At 45.9% G+C, this 18426-nt stretch overlaps 1 protein-coding gene across 1 annotated transcript in view; it reads left to right on the top strand.

Annotated features, from left to right (window-relative positions):
• ITGB5 (integrin subunit beta 5) overlaps window positions 1-18426 on the top strand; it is a 144903-nt gene that overhangs the window by 103866 nt on the left and 22611 nt on the right. The window contains exon 10 of the mRNA XM_066240754.1: window positions 658-1087. Within this exon, the coding sequence (XP_066096851.1) occupies window positions 658-1087 (430 nt within the window). The remainder of the gene's footprint in view (window positions 1-657; window positions 1088-18426) is intronic.

Below are 18426 nucleotides of genomic sequence, written 5' to 3'. Positions count from 1 at the left end.
TGTCTACGTGTGTGGCACATTTCATCTGTGATGACTTCTTTATGACCTCAGGGCTGTGGGGTGATTATGAGTGATACAGCTATGAGAACCACTCAGGGCCTTTTAGTTGTGTCTGTGAGGGACACAGGTGTCCCTTTGTCCCTTCTCTAGCAGGGAGGGGAAACCTTTCTACAGAGGGATCTGTGGACCCCAGTGCCCATGAGCTCAGGGAGCATCTAATGCAGTGCTTGGCACAGAGGGAGTGACCAGTAAATGTTTGTTGATTGACTTTAAAAGTGGAGATCGGGAGAGGAGAGGATAGAGGTGAAAGAAAGGAGAGAAAAGGCTGTGTAACCTTGTGTGAGTCTCTACTGTCGTGGGGACGCCCATTTCCTCAGGGTTGTGAGGATTAAAAGAGATTGAGCATCCAGGAACCAAGCACAATGCCTGTCAGGTGTTGGCATCCTGAGTAATCTCTTCCTCGATAACACGAGGGAGCTTGCTAGCCTGGGGCCTCTTCCTCCTGGGCGTGTGTGCGGGGCGGCACCGGGTTAGCGGTAGCTCTCCACTGAGGACCTTGGAGGAGTCGTTCTCAGGCCAGGCCCCTGGGCGATGGGGAGGCTCTGCCGATTCCCTGACTCGCTGTGCCCATAATGCCCCTCTCTGCTTTCTGCCCAGGCGTCCTTTGAGGTGTCGGTGGAGGCCTGGAGCTGCCCTGGCAAACACACCCAGTACACGTTCACGCTGCGGCCCGTGGGGTTCCGGGACAGCCTGGCGGTGAAGGTCACCTACAACTGCAGGTGCGGCTGCAGCGCGGGGCTGGAGCGCAACAGCCCCAGGTGCAGCGGGAACGGGACCTACGTCTGCGGCCTGTGTGAGTGCAACCCCAGCCACCTGGGCAGCAGGTGTGAGTGCCAGGAAGGAGAGAAGCAGAGCGGGTACCAGAGCCTGTGCCGGGAAGCGGAGGGCAAGCCCCTGTGCAGCGGGCGCGGGGAGTGCAGCTGCAGCCAGTGCTCCTGCTTCGAGAGCGAGTTCGGGAAGATCTACGGGCCCTTCTGCGAGTGCGACAACTTCTCCTGTGCCAGGAACAAGGGCGTCCTCTGCTCAGGTAGGCACCGGGCAAGCATGTCTGCTCTGAGCCAGGCCCAGGGGTTGTGAGGGCATCCCCAAAGCATGTCTCTTACTACCACCACCCTCCTGGGAGGAGGGGAGGGCAAGCCTTGCCCGCCCACCACCGGGCCTGGGGGTGGGGGTCAGCGTATCGTATACAAAAGCAGGAAAAGGTGCCTGCATATGACGTGGACTCTCAGAGCTGGAGAGGTCCCCCAGGACTTGTCTGCACAGCATTCCTGACAGTAGATGTTCCACCTCTTCTTGATTGCCTCCTGGGACAGGGAGCTCACTGGGGCTCTTTAGGGGCCCTTGTTAGACATTGCATTCATCTCCTATTGCTGCCCTAACACTTCACCACAGCTGAGTGAATTAAGACAACACAGATTTATTCTGTTATAGTTCTGGAAGTCAGACGTCTGTAATGGATGCTATTTGGCTGAAATCTGGATGTCAGCAGGGCTGTGGTCCTGCTAAAAGCCCTAGAGGAGAATCCATTTCCTGACCTTTTCTGATTGCTAGAAGCCATCAGCATTCGTTGGCTTGTAGTACCTACCTCCATTTTCAAAGCAAGCAGTGTAGCATCCTCGGATCCTTTCCTGACTCTGAGAGCCTCATCTTTGATATCACTTGTCTTTCTATGACCTTCCTATCTCCCTACTATAAGGAGCCTTGGGATATCGTTGGACCCACAGGGATGATCGAGGGAAGTCTCCCCTCATGATCCTTGACTTAATCACATCTTCAAATTCCCTTTTACCACGTCAAGTAGCCCTGACACAGCTCCCGGGATTGGGTCATGGACAGCTTTGAGGGGGAGCCATAGATTGGACGTTTCTTCTTTAATAGCGAATGAAAAAAATTGTATCTCAGTTACTTTCACCCAGTGGTTTACATTGTAGACCTCCTCTTCCATATGACAGCCTGTCAAACACCTGAAGACTTCTGAATGTTTCTCTGTCTTATTCAGCCTCATACAGAAGGAAGTCCCTTCATTGTCGGAGGGCCCTGTCATTTTGTGCAGTGTGCTTCTCAGACTAAGGCACGTCGTTTCTCCTTCTGGATCACGAGGGCTCAGCCAAACATTTGCTCCCTGTAACCGTCGCATTCCACATTTGTTAGCACATCCTAACGACCTGTTCACTTTTCTGTTAAACAATCACATTATACTGTTGAGCTTGCTCTTAACTTTACTATCAAAATGTGAAGTTTTTAAATTTATTGAAGTATAGCCCAGTGAAGTTATTATTGTGTCATGTTTGGGCACTTAAGTTTTTTCATCTAAGCATAGGACTTCACATGGATTTCAGTTAAATTCTAATTTGGCAGCTCCCATTCTGGGAGTTGCATTCTGATGAGATACTATAAAATCGTGTCTCCTAAGGGTCCTTCCCTCCAACACCAGGCCACTTGCAGATAGAATAAGCAGAACAATTTTAATAGGATTGTCATTTCTTCTATTATGTATTCTGTGGTTCCCAGGACTCCTTTGAGAATGGTCTTCCAGTTGGGAAGCGTTGGTTTGAAAGGAATTTAGAGGGCAACGAGCAAGATAAAGCACAAATATGTGAAGCAAATCACAAAGTAGAAATGATCAGTCATTGAGAGAAGAGTGCAGAGGGTTGCACAGACGTGGGTTAGCCATGAGGCCTCCTGGGGTTGACCATACCATGGGACCAGCATGAGTGCACCCACTGCTGCAGTGAGACCAACACATTCAACACTGGAATTGCTTCAGGAAGTGCAGGCATTGGAATGTCATAGAAGAGTTAGGACTTGATGTGCTGAACATGCAACAGGGGTCCACTCTTTCCCGGTCAAAGGGATGACAGAGTGGGATTAGCCGGCTGGTTTGTAAGGGTTGCAGGCTTAGAATTAGACGGACCTGGCTCTAAAGCCAATAACGCTGCATGCTGCCGGGTCACTTTGGGCATAGAGTTGTTCTGAGCAATAGCAGAATGTGTATAAAGCACCTAGAACACTGCCTGGCCCAAAGGAGGGCTCGCTGACCACTGGCTCCCTCATGAGTCAATGCCCCTCAGGGAGCCCCAGCCACCGCCCGTGAGCTGGAGGGAGCCTCCCCCCTATATCTCTGGGCTCTGCCTGTGGAGTCCCAGCGTGGTGGGGTGGAGGTGCCAGTCCCGTGAGCAGCTGCCTAAAAGCTCCAAGATGCCTGGCAGTGCCTGTAATTGGCTCTCAGCAGTGTTTAGTTTGTTTTTAAACATATTAGTAAATATTTTTATAGAACTGTGCCCTCCTTTCCCCTAGAGAAATGATCCTCTGCTAGGCCTGCATCCAGAGGCTGCTGTCTGTGTTGCCTGGGAGCAAGGGCTTCCGAGTCAGGCTCCACGTGCACCTTCCAGCCCATAGTGTTTCAGCTGCTGCTTGCGCTGTCCTGGCTTTTCGCTTTTCTTGTCTCTAAGACTGGCCAATACCCCTTGTTTCTGCGTTCTTTTGAGAATTGAAGAAGACACAGATACAGGACCTGGTGTGGTGCTTGGCAGGGAATGGCATGCCTTGAGGAAGCCGCATCCTCCAGCACCGAGCCCGGAGGTGAGGGCGGGTGGTAGGGAGGTGTGAGTGGCCTCAGTAAGGTCAGCTGTCACTTTGAAAACAGGAATATTCCATCACTGAGTGGAAATGCAGATTTTCTGCTCAACCACTGGAACTCACAGTTCTTTTGAATTAATCTTGCAACTCAGAATTCTGCCCGACACGGTGCTCCCTCCCCCTCCCTCACGCTGTACAATTCTACAATTCTGTGAGACTCTCACACGGCCCTGGGTGGAACGGAAGTTGGTAGCCGAGAAGCCCTTGAGGCTCCCACATGCACGATGCTTCAAGTCACTAACTTCCCGGGCTTGCTGAGACACCGTGACTCCCCTCCCCGCCCCATTGGGAAGCCATACACATTCTTTTTATTTTAATGGGGTAACATTAATAAATCAGGGTACATATGTTCAAATAAAACATCTCCAGGTTATCTTGTCATTCAATTACGTTGCATACCCATCACCCAAAGTCAAACTGTCCTCCGTCATCTTCTATCCGGTTTTCCTTGTGCCCCTCCCCTCTCCCCTCTCTCTTCCTCTCCCCCGTTAACCACCACACTCTTGTCCATGTCTCTTAGTCTCGTTTTTATGTCCCACTTATGTATGGAATCATGCAGTTCTTAGTTTTTTCTGATTTACTTATTTCACTCCATATAATGTTATCAAGATCCATCCATTTTGTTGTAAATGATCTGATGTCATCATTTCTTAGGGCTGAGTAGTATTCCATAGTATTGATATATATGTACCACATCTTCTTTATCCAGTCATCTATTGAAGGGTTTTTTGGTTGTTTCCATGTCTTGGCCACTGTGAACAATGCTGCAGTGAACATGGGGCTGCATGTGTCTTTACGTATCAATGTCTCTGAGTTTTGGGGTTATATACCCAGTAGAGGGATTGCTGGGTCATATGGTAGTTCTATTTTTAGTTTTTTGAGGAACAACCATACTTTCTTCCATAATGGTTGTATTACTTTACATTCCCACTAACAGTGGATGAGGATTCCTTTTTCTCCATAGCCTCCAACACTTGCTATTACCTGTCTTGTTGATAATAGCTAATCTAACAGGTGAGAGTTGGTATCTCATTGTAGTTTTGATTTGCATTTCTCTAATAACTAATGAAGATGAGCATCTGACGTCAAATTATATTATAGAGCCACGACAATCAAAACAGCATGGTATTGGCAGAAAAATAGACACTCAGACCAATGGAACAGAATAGAAAGTCCAGAAATAAAACCACATATATATATATGGTCAAATAATTTTCGATAAAGGGGCCAACAACACACAATGGAGAAAAGAAAGCCTCTTCAACAAATGGTGCTGGGAAAACTGGAAAGCCACATGCAAAAGAATGAAACTTGACTACAGTTTGTCCCCTTGTACTAAAATTAATTCAAAATGGATCAAAAACCTAAATATAAGACCTGAAACAATAAAGTACATAGAAGAAAACATAGGTCTAAACTCATGGACCTTGGTTACAAAGAGCATTTTATGAATTTGACTCCAAAGGCAAGAGAAGTGAAGGCAAAGATAAATGAATGGGACCACATCAGACTAAGAAGTTTTTGCTCAGCAAGAGAAACTGACAACAAAATAAACAGACAGCCAACTAAATGGGAAATGATATTTTCAAACAACAGCTCAGATAAGGGCCTAATATCCAAAATATACAAAGAACTCATAAAACTCAACAACAAACAAACAATCCAATAAAAAAATGGGAAGAGGACATGAACAGACACTTCTCCCAGAAAGAAATACAAATGGCCAACAGATATATGAAAAGATGCTCATCTTCATACACATTCTTTTTTTTTTTTTTTTTTTTTATTTATTTTTCTGAAGCTGGAAACAGGGAGAGACAGACAGACTTCCGCATGCGCCCGACCGGGATCCACCCAGCACGCCCACCAGGGGGCGATGCTCTGCCCCTCCGGGGCGTCGCTCTGTTGCGACCAGAGCCACTCTAGCGCCTGGGGCAGAGGCCAAGGAGCCATCCCCAGCGCCCGGGCCATTTTTGCTCCAATGGAGCCTCGGCTGCGGGAGGGGAAGAGAGAGACAGAGAGGAAGGAGAGGGGGAGGGGTGGAGAAGCAGATGGGCGCTTCTCCTGTGTGCCCTGGCCGGGAATCGTTCATACACATTCTTAAAACTGAAAACTACAGGGAAAATGATGGATGTGTGGCCCTTCTCGGCCATCTGTCTCCTTCTTGGTGTCCAGGGTTCATTTGGACTGTGGTGAGCCAGATGAGGAACTCCTTTAACCTTCACTGGGTCACACGTGTGCTCAGTGAAGAGAATGACACGCAGCTGGAGGGTTCTTCTGAGGTTTAGGCTATTCTGAGGAGTAGAAAGAAACAGGTTCGTTATTCATAATTCCATTGCTCATTCTTTGAATTAGTCTTTTTCCTTCCAGGTTCTTTTCTAAGTTAGTGTGTGTCTGTGGCTGTGTACAAGTTTGTACCTTGCTTTTTTCCACATATTATTGTATCCTAAAAGCTCTTGAAGTTCAATTACTTTAGTCCATTGTTGACTAGGACATTCTGATTCTATCACATCCCCAGTTAGCCTCCTTTATCCCCTCACTTTAAAAGCAACAAGGAGTTGAAATGGGAAACTATCCGTATCTTCTTGCATAAAAGCAGTTTCTGGAATGAGAATCATTGTTTTCTGATTATTGAGGCAGGACTTAAAACCGAGCCCAACACCAGGCAGGACGTGATAATCTGTCTAGGAAGCGGCTCCTTGTACATCAGTGTAGCTCCCAGCTTTCCGTTCGTTGTCTCTCAAACACAACAGCTTGTTCAGGAGGCAGCTGTGAGCAGGTGGGAGAAGCATTGAAGCCCCCAGTTTCTTGGCACCCATGGCTGGCTTGGGGCTCCCACTCTGGAATAGTGCGTGTTAGTTTTGAGTTCTTGGGCTGCCGTTACATTTGAGGTTTTTGTGGGAGAGAAGTCTGTTTCCCAATAACCACTCTGGTCATGAAGCCGCTGACTCAGAGACTCACAAGCAGCTGACTCAGCATTCTCTCACTGTCTTCCTCGCCGCTTGGCCCTAAAGCTTGTCCTGCATGGGGACTGTGTGGTTGTGGTTTGTCTTCAGAGGGGGCCGAGGCAGAGCCAGGGACAGAATTGGTGGGACATACTGGAGAAACACCTTCCACTTCTCTCTGGTCTGTCTATAAGAGACTTGTAGTCTTTCCCCCCATCTTTCCACCAAAAGCCAAGACTCGGGGGGAAATGCAAGAAATTACAGGTTTCTAATGTGTTACACGTCATAAAAGTTAGTAGCGAAGCAGATCAAACTAAGGTCTGGAAGCAATTGAACACCGCGTTATTACTTTGTGACACATGGTTGTGGGAATGCGTATGCAGTCACGATTGTTGTGTCTCTCTCTGGTTTCTAGAGGCAACATAACTCAGGGAATGGTTCTGTCCACAGACTTTTCCTGTGTGGGCGAAGGGAGCTTTACAGGGTCACAATGAGTATTTCTTTATTTTTAATCTTACCATTTTTTATTTTCAATTGCAATTGACACATTATTATATTAGTTTTAGGTGTACACCCCAGTGATTAGACATTACATCTTCATTAACTGATCATCCTGATAAGTCTCGCACCCATCTGATACCACACAGTTACTAGAATATTACTGACTGTATTCCCTATGCTGTACTTTACATCTCTGTGACTATCCTGTAACTACCAATCTGTACTTATTAATTTCTTCACTTTTTTACCCATCCCCCCAACACCCCTCCTATCTGGCAGCTGCTAAAATGTTCTGGTATCTCTGAGTCTATTTCTGTTCTGCTTGTACGTTTACTTTGCTTTTTAGATTCAATTGTTGAGAGATACATATTTATTGCCATTTTATTGTTTATATTTTTAATCTGATTTTTTTTTCTTCTTTTTCTTAAAGAAGACCCTTTAACATTTCATGTAATACTGTTGGGTAGTGATGAACTTCTTTAGCTTTTTCTTGACTGGGAAGCTTGTTAATCTGTCCTTTTGTTACTGAAACAAGCTGGAGTTCATGCTTCCAGTTACTGTGAAGCCAATACACAGAGATGAGGACTGAAGTGAATATAAGTGTCTTTAATCGAAACGCCAGCAAGTCCAAGAAAGCAGAAGCCTTTGGACTGAGTCTGCCTTAACATTCTCAGTCTGCTGACTCTTTATGGTTCATGGGCTGTTAATAATGGTGCAAAGGGCAAAATCTGTGCAGTCAGTCAAGTAGGTGGGTGTCCCAGGGCAAATCAGGATACTCTGTCCTTAGGATAATGGAATATTTGCCTTCTTTTTGATTTCTGCATTCCTCCCAGAGGCTGAGTGATTCAGACTGTCCATCTCCTTTCTTAATCTCTGGGTTCCTTCCAGATGCCTCCCAGAGGCTTCCTGAAAGATAGCCTTCTTGCCATATTTTTTAGAAGAGTCATGGAGAGGTCAAGAAAGAATATAAAGCAAATGTACTAATTCACTGTTTCCCAACCTTTACACTTTGATTCTAAATGATAGCTTTGCTGGGTAGAGTAATCTAGGTTGTAGGTCCTTGCTTTTTATTACTGACTATGTCTTGCCAATCCTTTCTGGCCTGCAAAGTTTTTGTTGAGAAATCAGCTGACAGTCTTATGGGAGCTCCCTTGTACATACCTAACTGCTTTTCTCTTGCTCCTGTTAAGATTCTCTTTGTCTTTAATCTTTTGCATTTTAATTATGATGTGGGCCTTTTTGGGTTCATCTTTTTTGGGACTCTCTTTGCTTCCTGAACTTGTATGTCTATTTCCTTCACCAGGTTAGGGAAGTTTTCTGTCATTATTTTTTCAAATATGTTTTCAATTTCTTGCTCTCTCTCTGCTCCTTCTGGCACCCCCATGATACAAATGTTGGTAGGGTTGAAGGCTCCTTATACTATTCTCATTTTTTTTAATTCTTTTTTTTTTAATTCTGTTCTGATTGGGGTTTTTTTGCTTCCTTATCTTCCAAATTGCTGATTTGATTCTCAGCTTCATTTACTTTACTATTGATTCCCTGTAAATTATTCTTCGTTTCAGTTAGTGTATCCTTCATTTCTGACCCGTTCTTTTTTATGCTGTTGAGGTTCTAAGTTCCTTGAGCATCCTCACAACCAGAGTTTTAAATTCTACATCTAGTAGATTTCTTGTCTCCATTTTGTTTAATTCTTTTTCTAGAGTTTTGTTCTGCTCTTTTATTTGGGACGTGTTTCTCTGTCTCCTCATTTAGGCAGCCTCCCTGTGTTTTTTTCTATGTATTTGGTAGAGATGCTACGTTTCGTGGGCTTGGTAGAGGGGCCTAATGTAGTAGGTATCCTGTAGGGTCCAGTGGCACAGCCTCCCTGATCACCCAAGCTGGGCACTTTACATGTGCCACACCCTACCTGTGGGCTTCATATACCCGCCCCTTGCAGTTGAGCCTTGATTGCTGTTGACATATCAATGGGAAGGACTTACCCCCAGACCAAATGGCTGCAAAAACTGGCTGCGGGCCACCTTTCAGTCAACCCAACCTCTAACCATTATGAAAGATCAGCTATGCAGGAGACCACCCAATAGAGCAGGAGTTAACTCAGCAGGGCTCTGGTGCCTGTTGAGTCCACCCCTTCAGTGTGTTGCTTTGAAGTGGTCTAAAACTGTCCACTGGGTGCACTGGCTCTGGAGCCTCCCACAAGGTATAGGCCAAGGTCAGCCACCACCTGTGTTCTGCCTGGGGCTACCTGGCATGAGCTACAGAGCAATCTTCAGATAGCTGCTGCTACATGTGTTGTGCTTGGAGGTGCCCCAGTGAGGCCAAGCTGTAAACCAAGGTTGGCTGCTGCTAGTGGGCCTGGGGCCACAAGGCAAGAGTAGGGAGCACAAAGAGGCCAAATGCTGCTTGTTCGAGATATTTTAGGAAAATATGAAGCATGAGCCAAGGCAAGCCATTCGTATGAAAAAGCCACTGGAAACACCTTGTGTAGGCCTGAAAGTTGAGTAGGGCAAGGCCTCAGAATCACCAGGGTGGGCCAAACAGTGTGAGCCAGGTTGGTGGAGTCTTAGATCTGGTCCCTGCCTGCCAGCTCTGTTGGGGGAGGGCTCAGCAAAGGAACAATGGCCTCTGTCAGCACTTCTGTCTAGGAGAAAGCTGCCCTTCTAGCTCCCATGATGATACTGGACAATTCAGTTCCTCCTCATATGCGCTGGTGCCTTTCAAGTTGCTGCCCCCTGCACTGGAGCTCAAAGGGAGTAAGTTGGAGTCAGTGTGTGGGTCCTTTAAGAGGAACTGCTTGAGACTCCAGCAGCCTCCGTATCCCTCAGCCTCAATCCCTACTGGTTTTTACAGCCAGAAGTTATGGGGACTTTTTTTCTTGACACTGGAACACTGGGCTGGGTCCTGGTGTGAGGTTGGACTCCTTAGCCAAGATATTCCCCTCGATTTTTATCCATCACACATGAGTGTGGCACCAGCCCATTCTACATCTCCATCCCTCCTACCAGTCTCAGTGTGGTTTCTTTAATCCCCTTCAGCTCGATTTCATGAGGTTCAGAATGATGGTTGTTCTGTCATTTAGTTGTCATTTTGATGGTTGTGGAAGGAGGCAAGTACCACCTTTACTATGCTACCATTTTGACTAGAATTCCGTCATGAGAGTTTCTATTCTTTTTATTTTCTTTTTGAGAGAGAGAGAGAGGGAGAGAAGGAGAGAGATGAGATGCATCAACTCATAGTTGCGGCACTTTAGTTGTTTATTAATTGCTTCTCATACATACCTTGACTGAGGGGCTCCAGCTGAGCCAGTGACCCTTTGCTCGAGCCAGCAACCTTGAGCTTCAAGCCAGCGACCTTTGGGCTTAGGCCAGCAACCATGGATGATTCCACACTCAAGCTGGTGAGCCTGCGCTCAATCAAGCCAGCAACCTCTAGGTTTCAAACCTGGGACCTCAGTATCCCAGGTCAGTGCTCTAGCCACTGTGCCACCACCAGTCAGGCAAGGGTTTCTATTCTTTTGAGTCTCTTAAAGTGTTGCCCTTTCAGAGTCCTTCTACTAATAATATATGGGAAGTAGGACATGGTCTGTTTAGTTGTTCTTACTGTAATAAGATTATTGGTCAAACTTTGTTGTTCTTTGCTGGTTTCTGTACCCAAACAGTAAATTTCCTGTGATTTGAGTTTTTCTTTTATGGTAAACTGTTGAAGTCAGTCTCAACCCTAATGCTGTCAGCATTCTCTATGCTTAAAATGACTGTACTGGGGCACCGTTACTAATTGGTTCTTGGTCAGCCTACTTCTTGGGGTTCATATATTGAGAGAATGTAAATCAAATAGGATATAGAATTTTGAACAAATCCCTTTTGATCTTATGACTGTGAGAACCCCAAAGTACATCTTAAGTAAATTCTCATGTATTTTACTTCATCCAACAGGCTATTTAACCAATTTATCCTTATATAGATATATTTTCTTTAGTATGTGGCAGGTAATTAGAGGTCAATAGGCATCTGCATTTCTCTCCCAAACATAAAATAATGGAGAGTGACACTAGTGTTGTCAATCCTAGTGGCCAGAGCCAGCATCTAAGCACAAGTTCTGGGTCTGGGCTGATGGTTTCCAGAAGGCTTCACAAGGTTCTGTTAAACCTCTATGGTTAAAAGTGCCTTTGACATTATGGCCTTAACTTCTAGGCTTCTTGATTCTTGACAAATGATTTCCCTGGCAACAGTTATCCAGATATGTTTATAAAAGTACTTCTTGCCATATATATATACTGTTTTCTTCAGAAATGCAGTTTCCATGCTCTGAGTCACCTGCCTGGTGGCCATTCCTGAGGCTGTGGGCACAACTGTGCCTTTTGTCACTCCATCGCAAGTGCACATTTCATAAATGACTTGTTACAGGACCACCTTGATGTGGCCTCATGACAAAGGCCTCCAGAAGTACCTTTCGAGTGATCTGATACATTGACTGTAATTTCCCAGGAGAGGAGCCTTTTGGTGGGATGGCTACCACTGTGTACCTCAGGTGGGGGGCCTAGGAAATTCTTCACGTTTTCTTTTCCACGTATATTCATCTCCGCTCAGTTTGTTCAGTTACCAGGTGCTAATGTTAAATATAAAGATGTAAAGTGTATATATATTATATTTTTTCTAGATAAAGGGCCTCTTTCCCTCAAAGGCACGTCCTGCAGAGCAGTTTCCCTCACCTGGTATTCTATAAATCCTAATTATGTGCATCTCAGCCAGGCCGTGAGAGTCCTGTTCCGTTTTGGAGCACTGAGAATACAGTGGCTCTGAGAACAGAATTGCTACAGGATTCTTTAATAACTATGATTCTAAGGAGTGACATATCCCTAACTAGTACAGATACTTCCAACAAAGGCCATTTACCCGAATGTGAGGTCCAGTGTGTGTTCAGATCTGGATTCTAAATGTAGCAGTGCCCTTCGCTGCCTCTGTGACCTGAGACTGCGTGACCCTCCCTGACAGACCTTTTTCATCTGTCAGATACTCCCGAGGGTTGTAATGAGTAGCAAATAGGATACTACTGTAAAACTCCTTGCACACTGCCTCCTTACCAGGGGCACTGAGTAAATATTATTACTGGCCTACTCCCTTCCTGGAAGAACATTTACAGATAAGCATCATCGATATTCATGGCATTAAAACATGTTGATTCTGGCCCTGGCTGGTTGGCTCAGTGGTAGAACGTCGGCCTGGCGTGCAGGAGTCCCGGGTTCGATTCCCAGCCAGGGCACACAGGAGAGGCACCCATCTGCTTCTCCATTCCTCCCCCTCTCCTTCCTCTCTGTCTCTCTCTTCCCATCCCGCAGCCAAGGCTCCATTGGAGCAAAGTTGGCCCGGGCGCTGAGGATGGCTCCATGGCCTCTGCCTCAGGCACTAGAATGGCTCTGGTTGCAACAAAGCAAAGCCCCAGATGGGCAGAGCATCACCCCCTGGTGGGCATGCCGGGTGGATGCGGGAGTCTGTCTGACTGCCTCCCTGTTTCCAACTTCAGAAAAATACAAGGGAAAAAAGGAGAAAAAAAAAAAGAAAGAAAGAAAGAAAAAACATGTTGATTTTGGAAATTCTCAGGGGGTATCCCACGGTTAGGAACTCTCTAACAACTCCATCTATATCTACACATTGCCCAAGTTCAATTGAAAGGCAGAGGGATTCACAGTGTAGGGCCTCATCATACAAGGACACAATGCATCTTTCAGACCAGGCAGGTAAAGTGGGACTGTTTAGATTTGGAATCAGCTAGCTGGTGCAGCTTGTCATTGGAGGAAGTTCTTTGGAAAAACCAGGGCTTAGTAAGTATCTGATCCTAGACAATGCAGCTACAGATACGGAAACAGTGCTCTCTCACTAAGGGTCATTTTGGTTTAGGCAGGTTGCTGCTGCTCATTCAACAAGAGCTCATTGAGCAGTGCTCCTGTGCTAAGTGTTGTCCTGGCTGCCGTGGGTACAGAATTAGGTCTTGAATTAATTTCTGGGCTTTTTTGTGGCCCCTGGAATTTTCCACTTCTCAGGAACTTTCTGGGATTGAGGAATGAGGATATGAATCATTTAAGCTCCTCCTTTTACCATCCAGATATATATGAGATCTTAAAAGATAAGAGAGTGTTGGGAAGCTGCTTTGAGAACCTGCCTTGTGATGCTCTGAGCTTAGCTCTATGAAAATGGAATAATCTAAGCTTTGGCTCTCACCTCACTGCCCTCCCCTCGCTCCTTGGGAAGGGCAGCGTGCACACAGGAGATGCTGTGAGGAGGACTCTCTGCGTGCCTTTGAGCTTCAGGCCTGGTCCTTAAGGTCATGAAGTTTGGCTTGTGAGGGAAATAGTGAAATTCCAAAAGCACAGGAAAATCCTAGGAAGACCACATATAAATATCACATAAAAATTAGGATGGCGTTAATCAGCTTTTTGACATTCTAGAATAACATGTTAGAGAATTTTTCACTTTTAGTTAAATTGACAACTATGGGAAACCTGGTGACTGAAAGAGTTATTCCTAAGGTCCCTTTGGTTCCATTTCATGGATGTTGAGCCGTTACTTTGAGTTTGGTCTTAATTTTGGAAACGGTAACATAATTGATTGCAGGCCTCTGCTGCTCGGTGCGCCTGGCCGGGCGGGGCGGGATTGGCTGGCGCCCTGTTTGCCTTTGCGGTGAGTGTCCAGGACTCCCAGAACACTGACCTAAGAGCTCCGCCCAGATCCCGCTGCTCCCGGGTGTCTGGAAGCTGCTCTGAGCTAGTCTGAGCTGCTGGAAGTGTTGATTCTTCTCTGCGGGCGCCTTCCTCAGCCCAGCCTGCTGCCCTCTGACCTGGAAGATGAGGCCTCCTGTCACCCCACCCACAACCACTACCCCCAAAAGTCTTGATCAGGTGACCCCATTGTCCCCCAGCTAAAGAAATGTACTTTCCAGGTTGGAATGCCATCCAACATCACTATGTTGGTCTTCAGCAATAGATAAATGTAATAATGTAAAGAGAATCTTTTTTTTTTTTTCTTTTTGAACTGGTGACCTCAGCACGCTAGGTCGACACTTTTTTTTTAAGATTGTATTTATTCATTTTAGAGAAGAGAGAGAGAGAGAGAGAGAGAGAGAGAGAGAGAGAGAGAGAGAAGGGGGGAGGAGTAGGAAGTATCAACTTCTATATGTGCCTTGATCAGGCAAGCCCAGGGCTCCGAACCAGCGACCTCAACATTTTCATGTCGATGCTTTATCCACTGCGCCACCACAGGTCAGGCAAGAGAATCTATTTTAATATCCTTTTTGTTTCCTGGGAAATAAACTGAGGCTGATTTGTTAGTGTTTTGTATTCATCATGAGCAAGCACTGATAGTGGGATATGTTCATCTCTTGCCTTGTGTAATACCACCAGTCACACAGCAGGTCAGCTGTGTGTGTTACCTGCTTTGACTCTTTTTTTTCTTTTTCTTTTTTACAGAAACAAAGAGAAAGATAGATAGGGACAGACAGGTACGGAGAGAGATGAGAAGCATTAATCATCTGTTTTTTGTTGCGACACCTTAATTGTTCATTAATTGCTTTCTCATATGTGCCTTGACCGCGGGCCTCCAGCAGACCGAGTAACCCCTTGCTCGAGCCAGCGACCTTGGGTCCACGCTGGTGAGCTTTGCGCAAACCAGATGAGCCCGTGCCCAAGCTGGCAACCTCGGGGTCTCAAACCTGGGTCCTCTGCATCCCAGTCCAACGCTCTATCCACTGTGCCACCGCCTGGTCAGGCTCTTTTTTTTTTTTTTTTTTTAAGATTTTACTTATTGACTGTAGAGAGAGGAAAGAGAGAAAGGATGAGGGGTCCTGACCAGGTGGTGGTGTAGTGGATAGAGCATTAGCCTGTGATGCAAAGGACCCAAGTTTGAAACCCTAAGGTTGTTGGTTTGAGCACAGGGTCAACACCTTGCTCACCCCATGGCCGTTGGCTAGAGCCCAGGGTTGCTGGCTTGAGCCCAAGGTCACTCACTTGAGCAATGGGTCACTGGCTCTGCTGGAGCCCCCTGGTCAAGGCACATATGAGAAAGCAATCAATAAACAACTAAGGTGCCACAACAAAGAATTGATGCTTCTCATCTCTCTTCTCTCTCTCTCTCTCTCTCTCTCTTTCTCTCTCTCCCCCCACCTTAAAAATAAATAAATAAAGGGTGAGGGGGGGAATGGGAAGCATAAGCTTCCTTCTCGTATGTGCCTTGACCGGGCAAGCCCAGGGTCTTGAACTAGCGACCTCAGCATTCCAGGTTGACATTTTACCCACTGTGCCACCACAGGTCAGGCTGCTTTGACTCTTTACATTTGAGAGGACTGAGGCCTAGAACCTAGACTAAAGCTCCTTGCAATTCTTGATTATAGATTCAAATGGGGAGAATGTTGAAAGTAAATAGTGCCCTAATTTCCACCAAATTTTGCTTATTTTGATTAGCTGAGACCCTTCCCAAATATCTGGATGACCAGGTCAGCCCTCCCTGCTACCTCCTAAGCATTTAGCCCACATTTTCCAAGTCTTACCTAATAAGTACTCTTTATTTTGATCAAAATTCTAGAAAACAGTTAGTCTCTGTTTTCCTGAGTGCCTCTGGCTCACATAAGAATATGTCAGACACGGCCGACCAGGCTGAAGGACACATGGGGATGACGGGATAGGCCGAGTGCCTGCCGTAGGATTATTATCTAATGGACGGCTCAGACTAGTCCTCTTAGTGTTCAGCAGGTATCTGGCTGTTGTTATTGATTATGTTGACCCCCACTCTCCTTAAATGAACCTTTGTTAGCCCGTGTTAATTTATAAAGCACTCTTGATAGGATGATCTCATTTAGTTGTTCCTCTACCAGGAGACTGACGTGGCTCTCACTGCTCTGACCGGGTGGGGGAGGCTGTGGCTGAGGGATCGGCATGCTGGCTACTCTCCTCACCGAGGTTGGCCCAAAGCCTCGCCCCAAGAAGAGCCCACCTCCCCTCCCCCTCAGTGTGGGTGCTCTGTCCGGGCGGCTGCTTCCTGCCATCTCGGAGCTTGGCTGGGCTCCTGGCAGCCGAGCTCCGGCGTGGCCCACTCATGTGACATTCCAAACCAACGGTGCCCGTGGAGACCGCTGCAGCGGGCTCTGCACAGCGTCCCACGGAGGGTGGGGCATGGCGGCTGCTAACCAGCCGCAACAACATGACAGTTTTCCAAGTTGAAAATAGTAACCCTCTCATCCTGTTGCTGTGACCGAGAGGGTATTGAATTCATGTCTCTCCAGATGTGGTTGGCATTTCCCTGGAAGGGATTGCCAGGCGGCTGGGCAGGTTTAGCCAAACTCAAGATGTTGATCTGAGGTACCTTTATTTCTTTTGGCCACAAGGCTTCAGTTTTTCTTTCTGAGTCAGCATTTTCAGGGTCCTGTGAGAACTACAGTTCATCTCACTCAGTTGTTTACAGACTTCTTTGAACCCAGCAAGGTGAGTTCAGTCAAGAACATGGGAATTTTCCATCTTCCCTTCATTGCTTTAATCTACTGATTGATAGATAGTGCCCGAGACAAGTCCTGTCCCGCTGCCCTCACGTGAAATGCAGTGGTCATTAGAGGGACCTGGCAACTGGGCAGCGGCATTGAGCATTCAGGTGTGAAACCAGAAAGGCAAAGCTATCCCTTGAGAGGACTCTATTGCTTTTGACAGTGGAGTTAGCTTTCTAGCCAATGTTGTCACCTCAGAAAGAAACATTGAGGTTTGGGGAAGCTTAGCTTAAAGCCACATCACCTTACTTGTCTAGTAGTGGTCCTGTTTTGCTGCTCAGATACATGTGGTCTAGCCGGTGAAGGCAAAGAGTGAGGGGCTTGTCAGGAAATTGCCTGTTGGGAAGTGCTGTTAATTGACCTTGTGAGGGCTGGTTCGTGGACACTAAGCCAAGCGCAGAGAAGCAGCTGGCCCTGAGACTAAGGATGCATCACTGAATTTATCTAAAATCTTTTGCTCTGAGACATGGACAAGAGTGTGGGGGTTATGTGGTGGGAGGGAGGAGAAGGAGGGGGTCAGGGGAGGGCAGGGGCACAAAGAAAACTAGTTAGAAGGTGACGGAAGACAATTGGACTTTGGGTGATGGGAATGCAGCATAAGCAAATGGCAAAATAACCTAGAGCTGTTTTCTCTGAACATATGTACCCTGATTTATCAATGTCACCCCATTAAAATTAATCCAAAAAATAATAATAATAAAATAAATATTAAAGGTTAAAAAAAAAGTCTTTCGCTCTGAACCATATGAAATCTGAACAATATGCAAGAATAGACAGTAGTGGGGTGCAAAGCCTCTGTTTTTCTGTGACCATGTCTTGCTAAAGGAAAGAGAAATCTTAATCCTTTTTTCCTTCTGTTACCCTGAAGTCTCTGGGTTTCTTGGGCATGTGTTAAGAATTTGAAGTATCTGAGGAATCACATTTGAGTTCCTCAGTGTCAGTGACACTTCTGTGCCTTTTCTGATTCGATGTTTGACCCCCAGGCCGTCAGGATTGTCCTGATGGGGGGTCCATTGCTCCCAACAAACAGCAACATATTCTGCACTCCTGACACCATGCTAGGTGTCAGGACAAACAAAAATAAAACACCGTCTTTAACGTTGTATGGTGAGATGAGGCAATGAATAAATACATAAACTGTCTTTCTCTTCACTAAGTCTCTGGTCAGCTATAGAACATGCTCAGTTCTCTTCAGTCATTTTAATTTTTATTGAATTTATTGGGGTGACATTGGTTAATCAGATTGTATCATTTCAAGCACGCAAGTCTGTAAAACATCATCTTGTATTGCGTGTTTACAACCCAAAGTCTTCTGTCACCATTTATTCCTCCTTTATCCTCTTTCGTCTCCCCCAACCCCTTTCTCTCTGGTCATCGCCACGTTGTTGTGTCTATGAGTTTTGTTTTGTTTTATTTTGCTTAGTTCCCTTCCCCATCTTATACTATACACAAGAATAAACTCAAAGTGAATTAAAGATTTAAATGTTAGGCTCGAAATCATAAAAATCCCAGAAGAAAACATAGGCAGTAAAATCTAGGACATTTCTCATAGCAGTATTTTTTCTGCTATATCTTCTTGGACAAGGGAAACAAACAAACAAAGAGAATAAACAAGGGACCACATCAAACTAAAAGGTGTTTTCAGAGCAAAGGAAATCAGCAACAGAATGAAATGATAATCTACTGAATGGGTCTCAGCAATCTTAAAAAACAACAAAAAAAATACCCAGAAAAGACACCCTCAAGCCCCACCTCAGTCACT

This window comes from Saccopteryx bilineata, chromosome 8 (genome assembly GCF_036850765.1).
Source record: "Saccopteryx bilineata isolate mSacBil1 chromosome 8, mSacBil1_pri_phased_curated, whole genome shotgun sequence".
Classification (NCBI taxonomy): domain Eukaryota; kingdom Metazoa; phylum Chordata; class Mammalia; order Chiroptera; family Emballonuridae; genus Saccopteryx; species Saccopteryx bilineata.
This window is presented reverse-complemented; position numbering and strand designations above follow the sequence as displayed.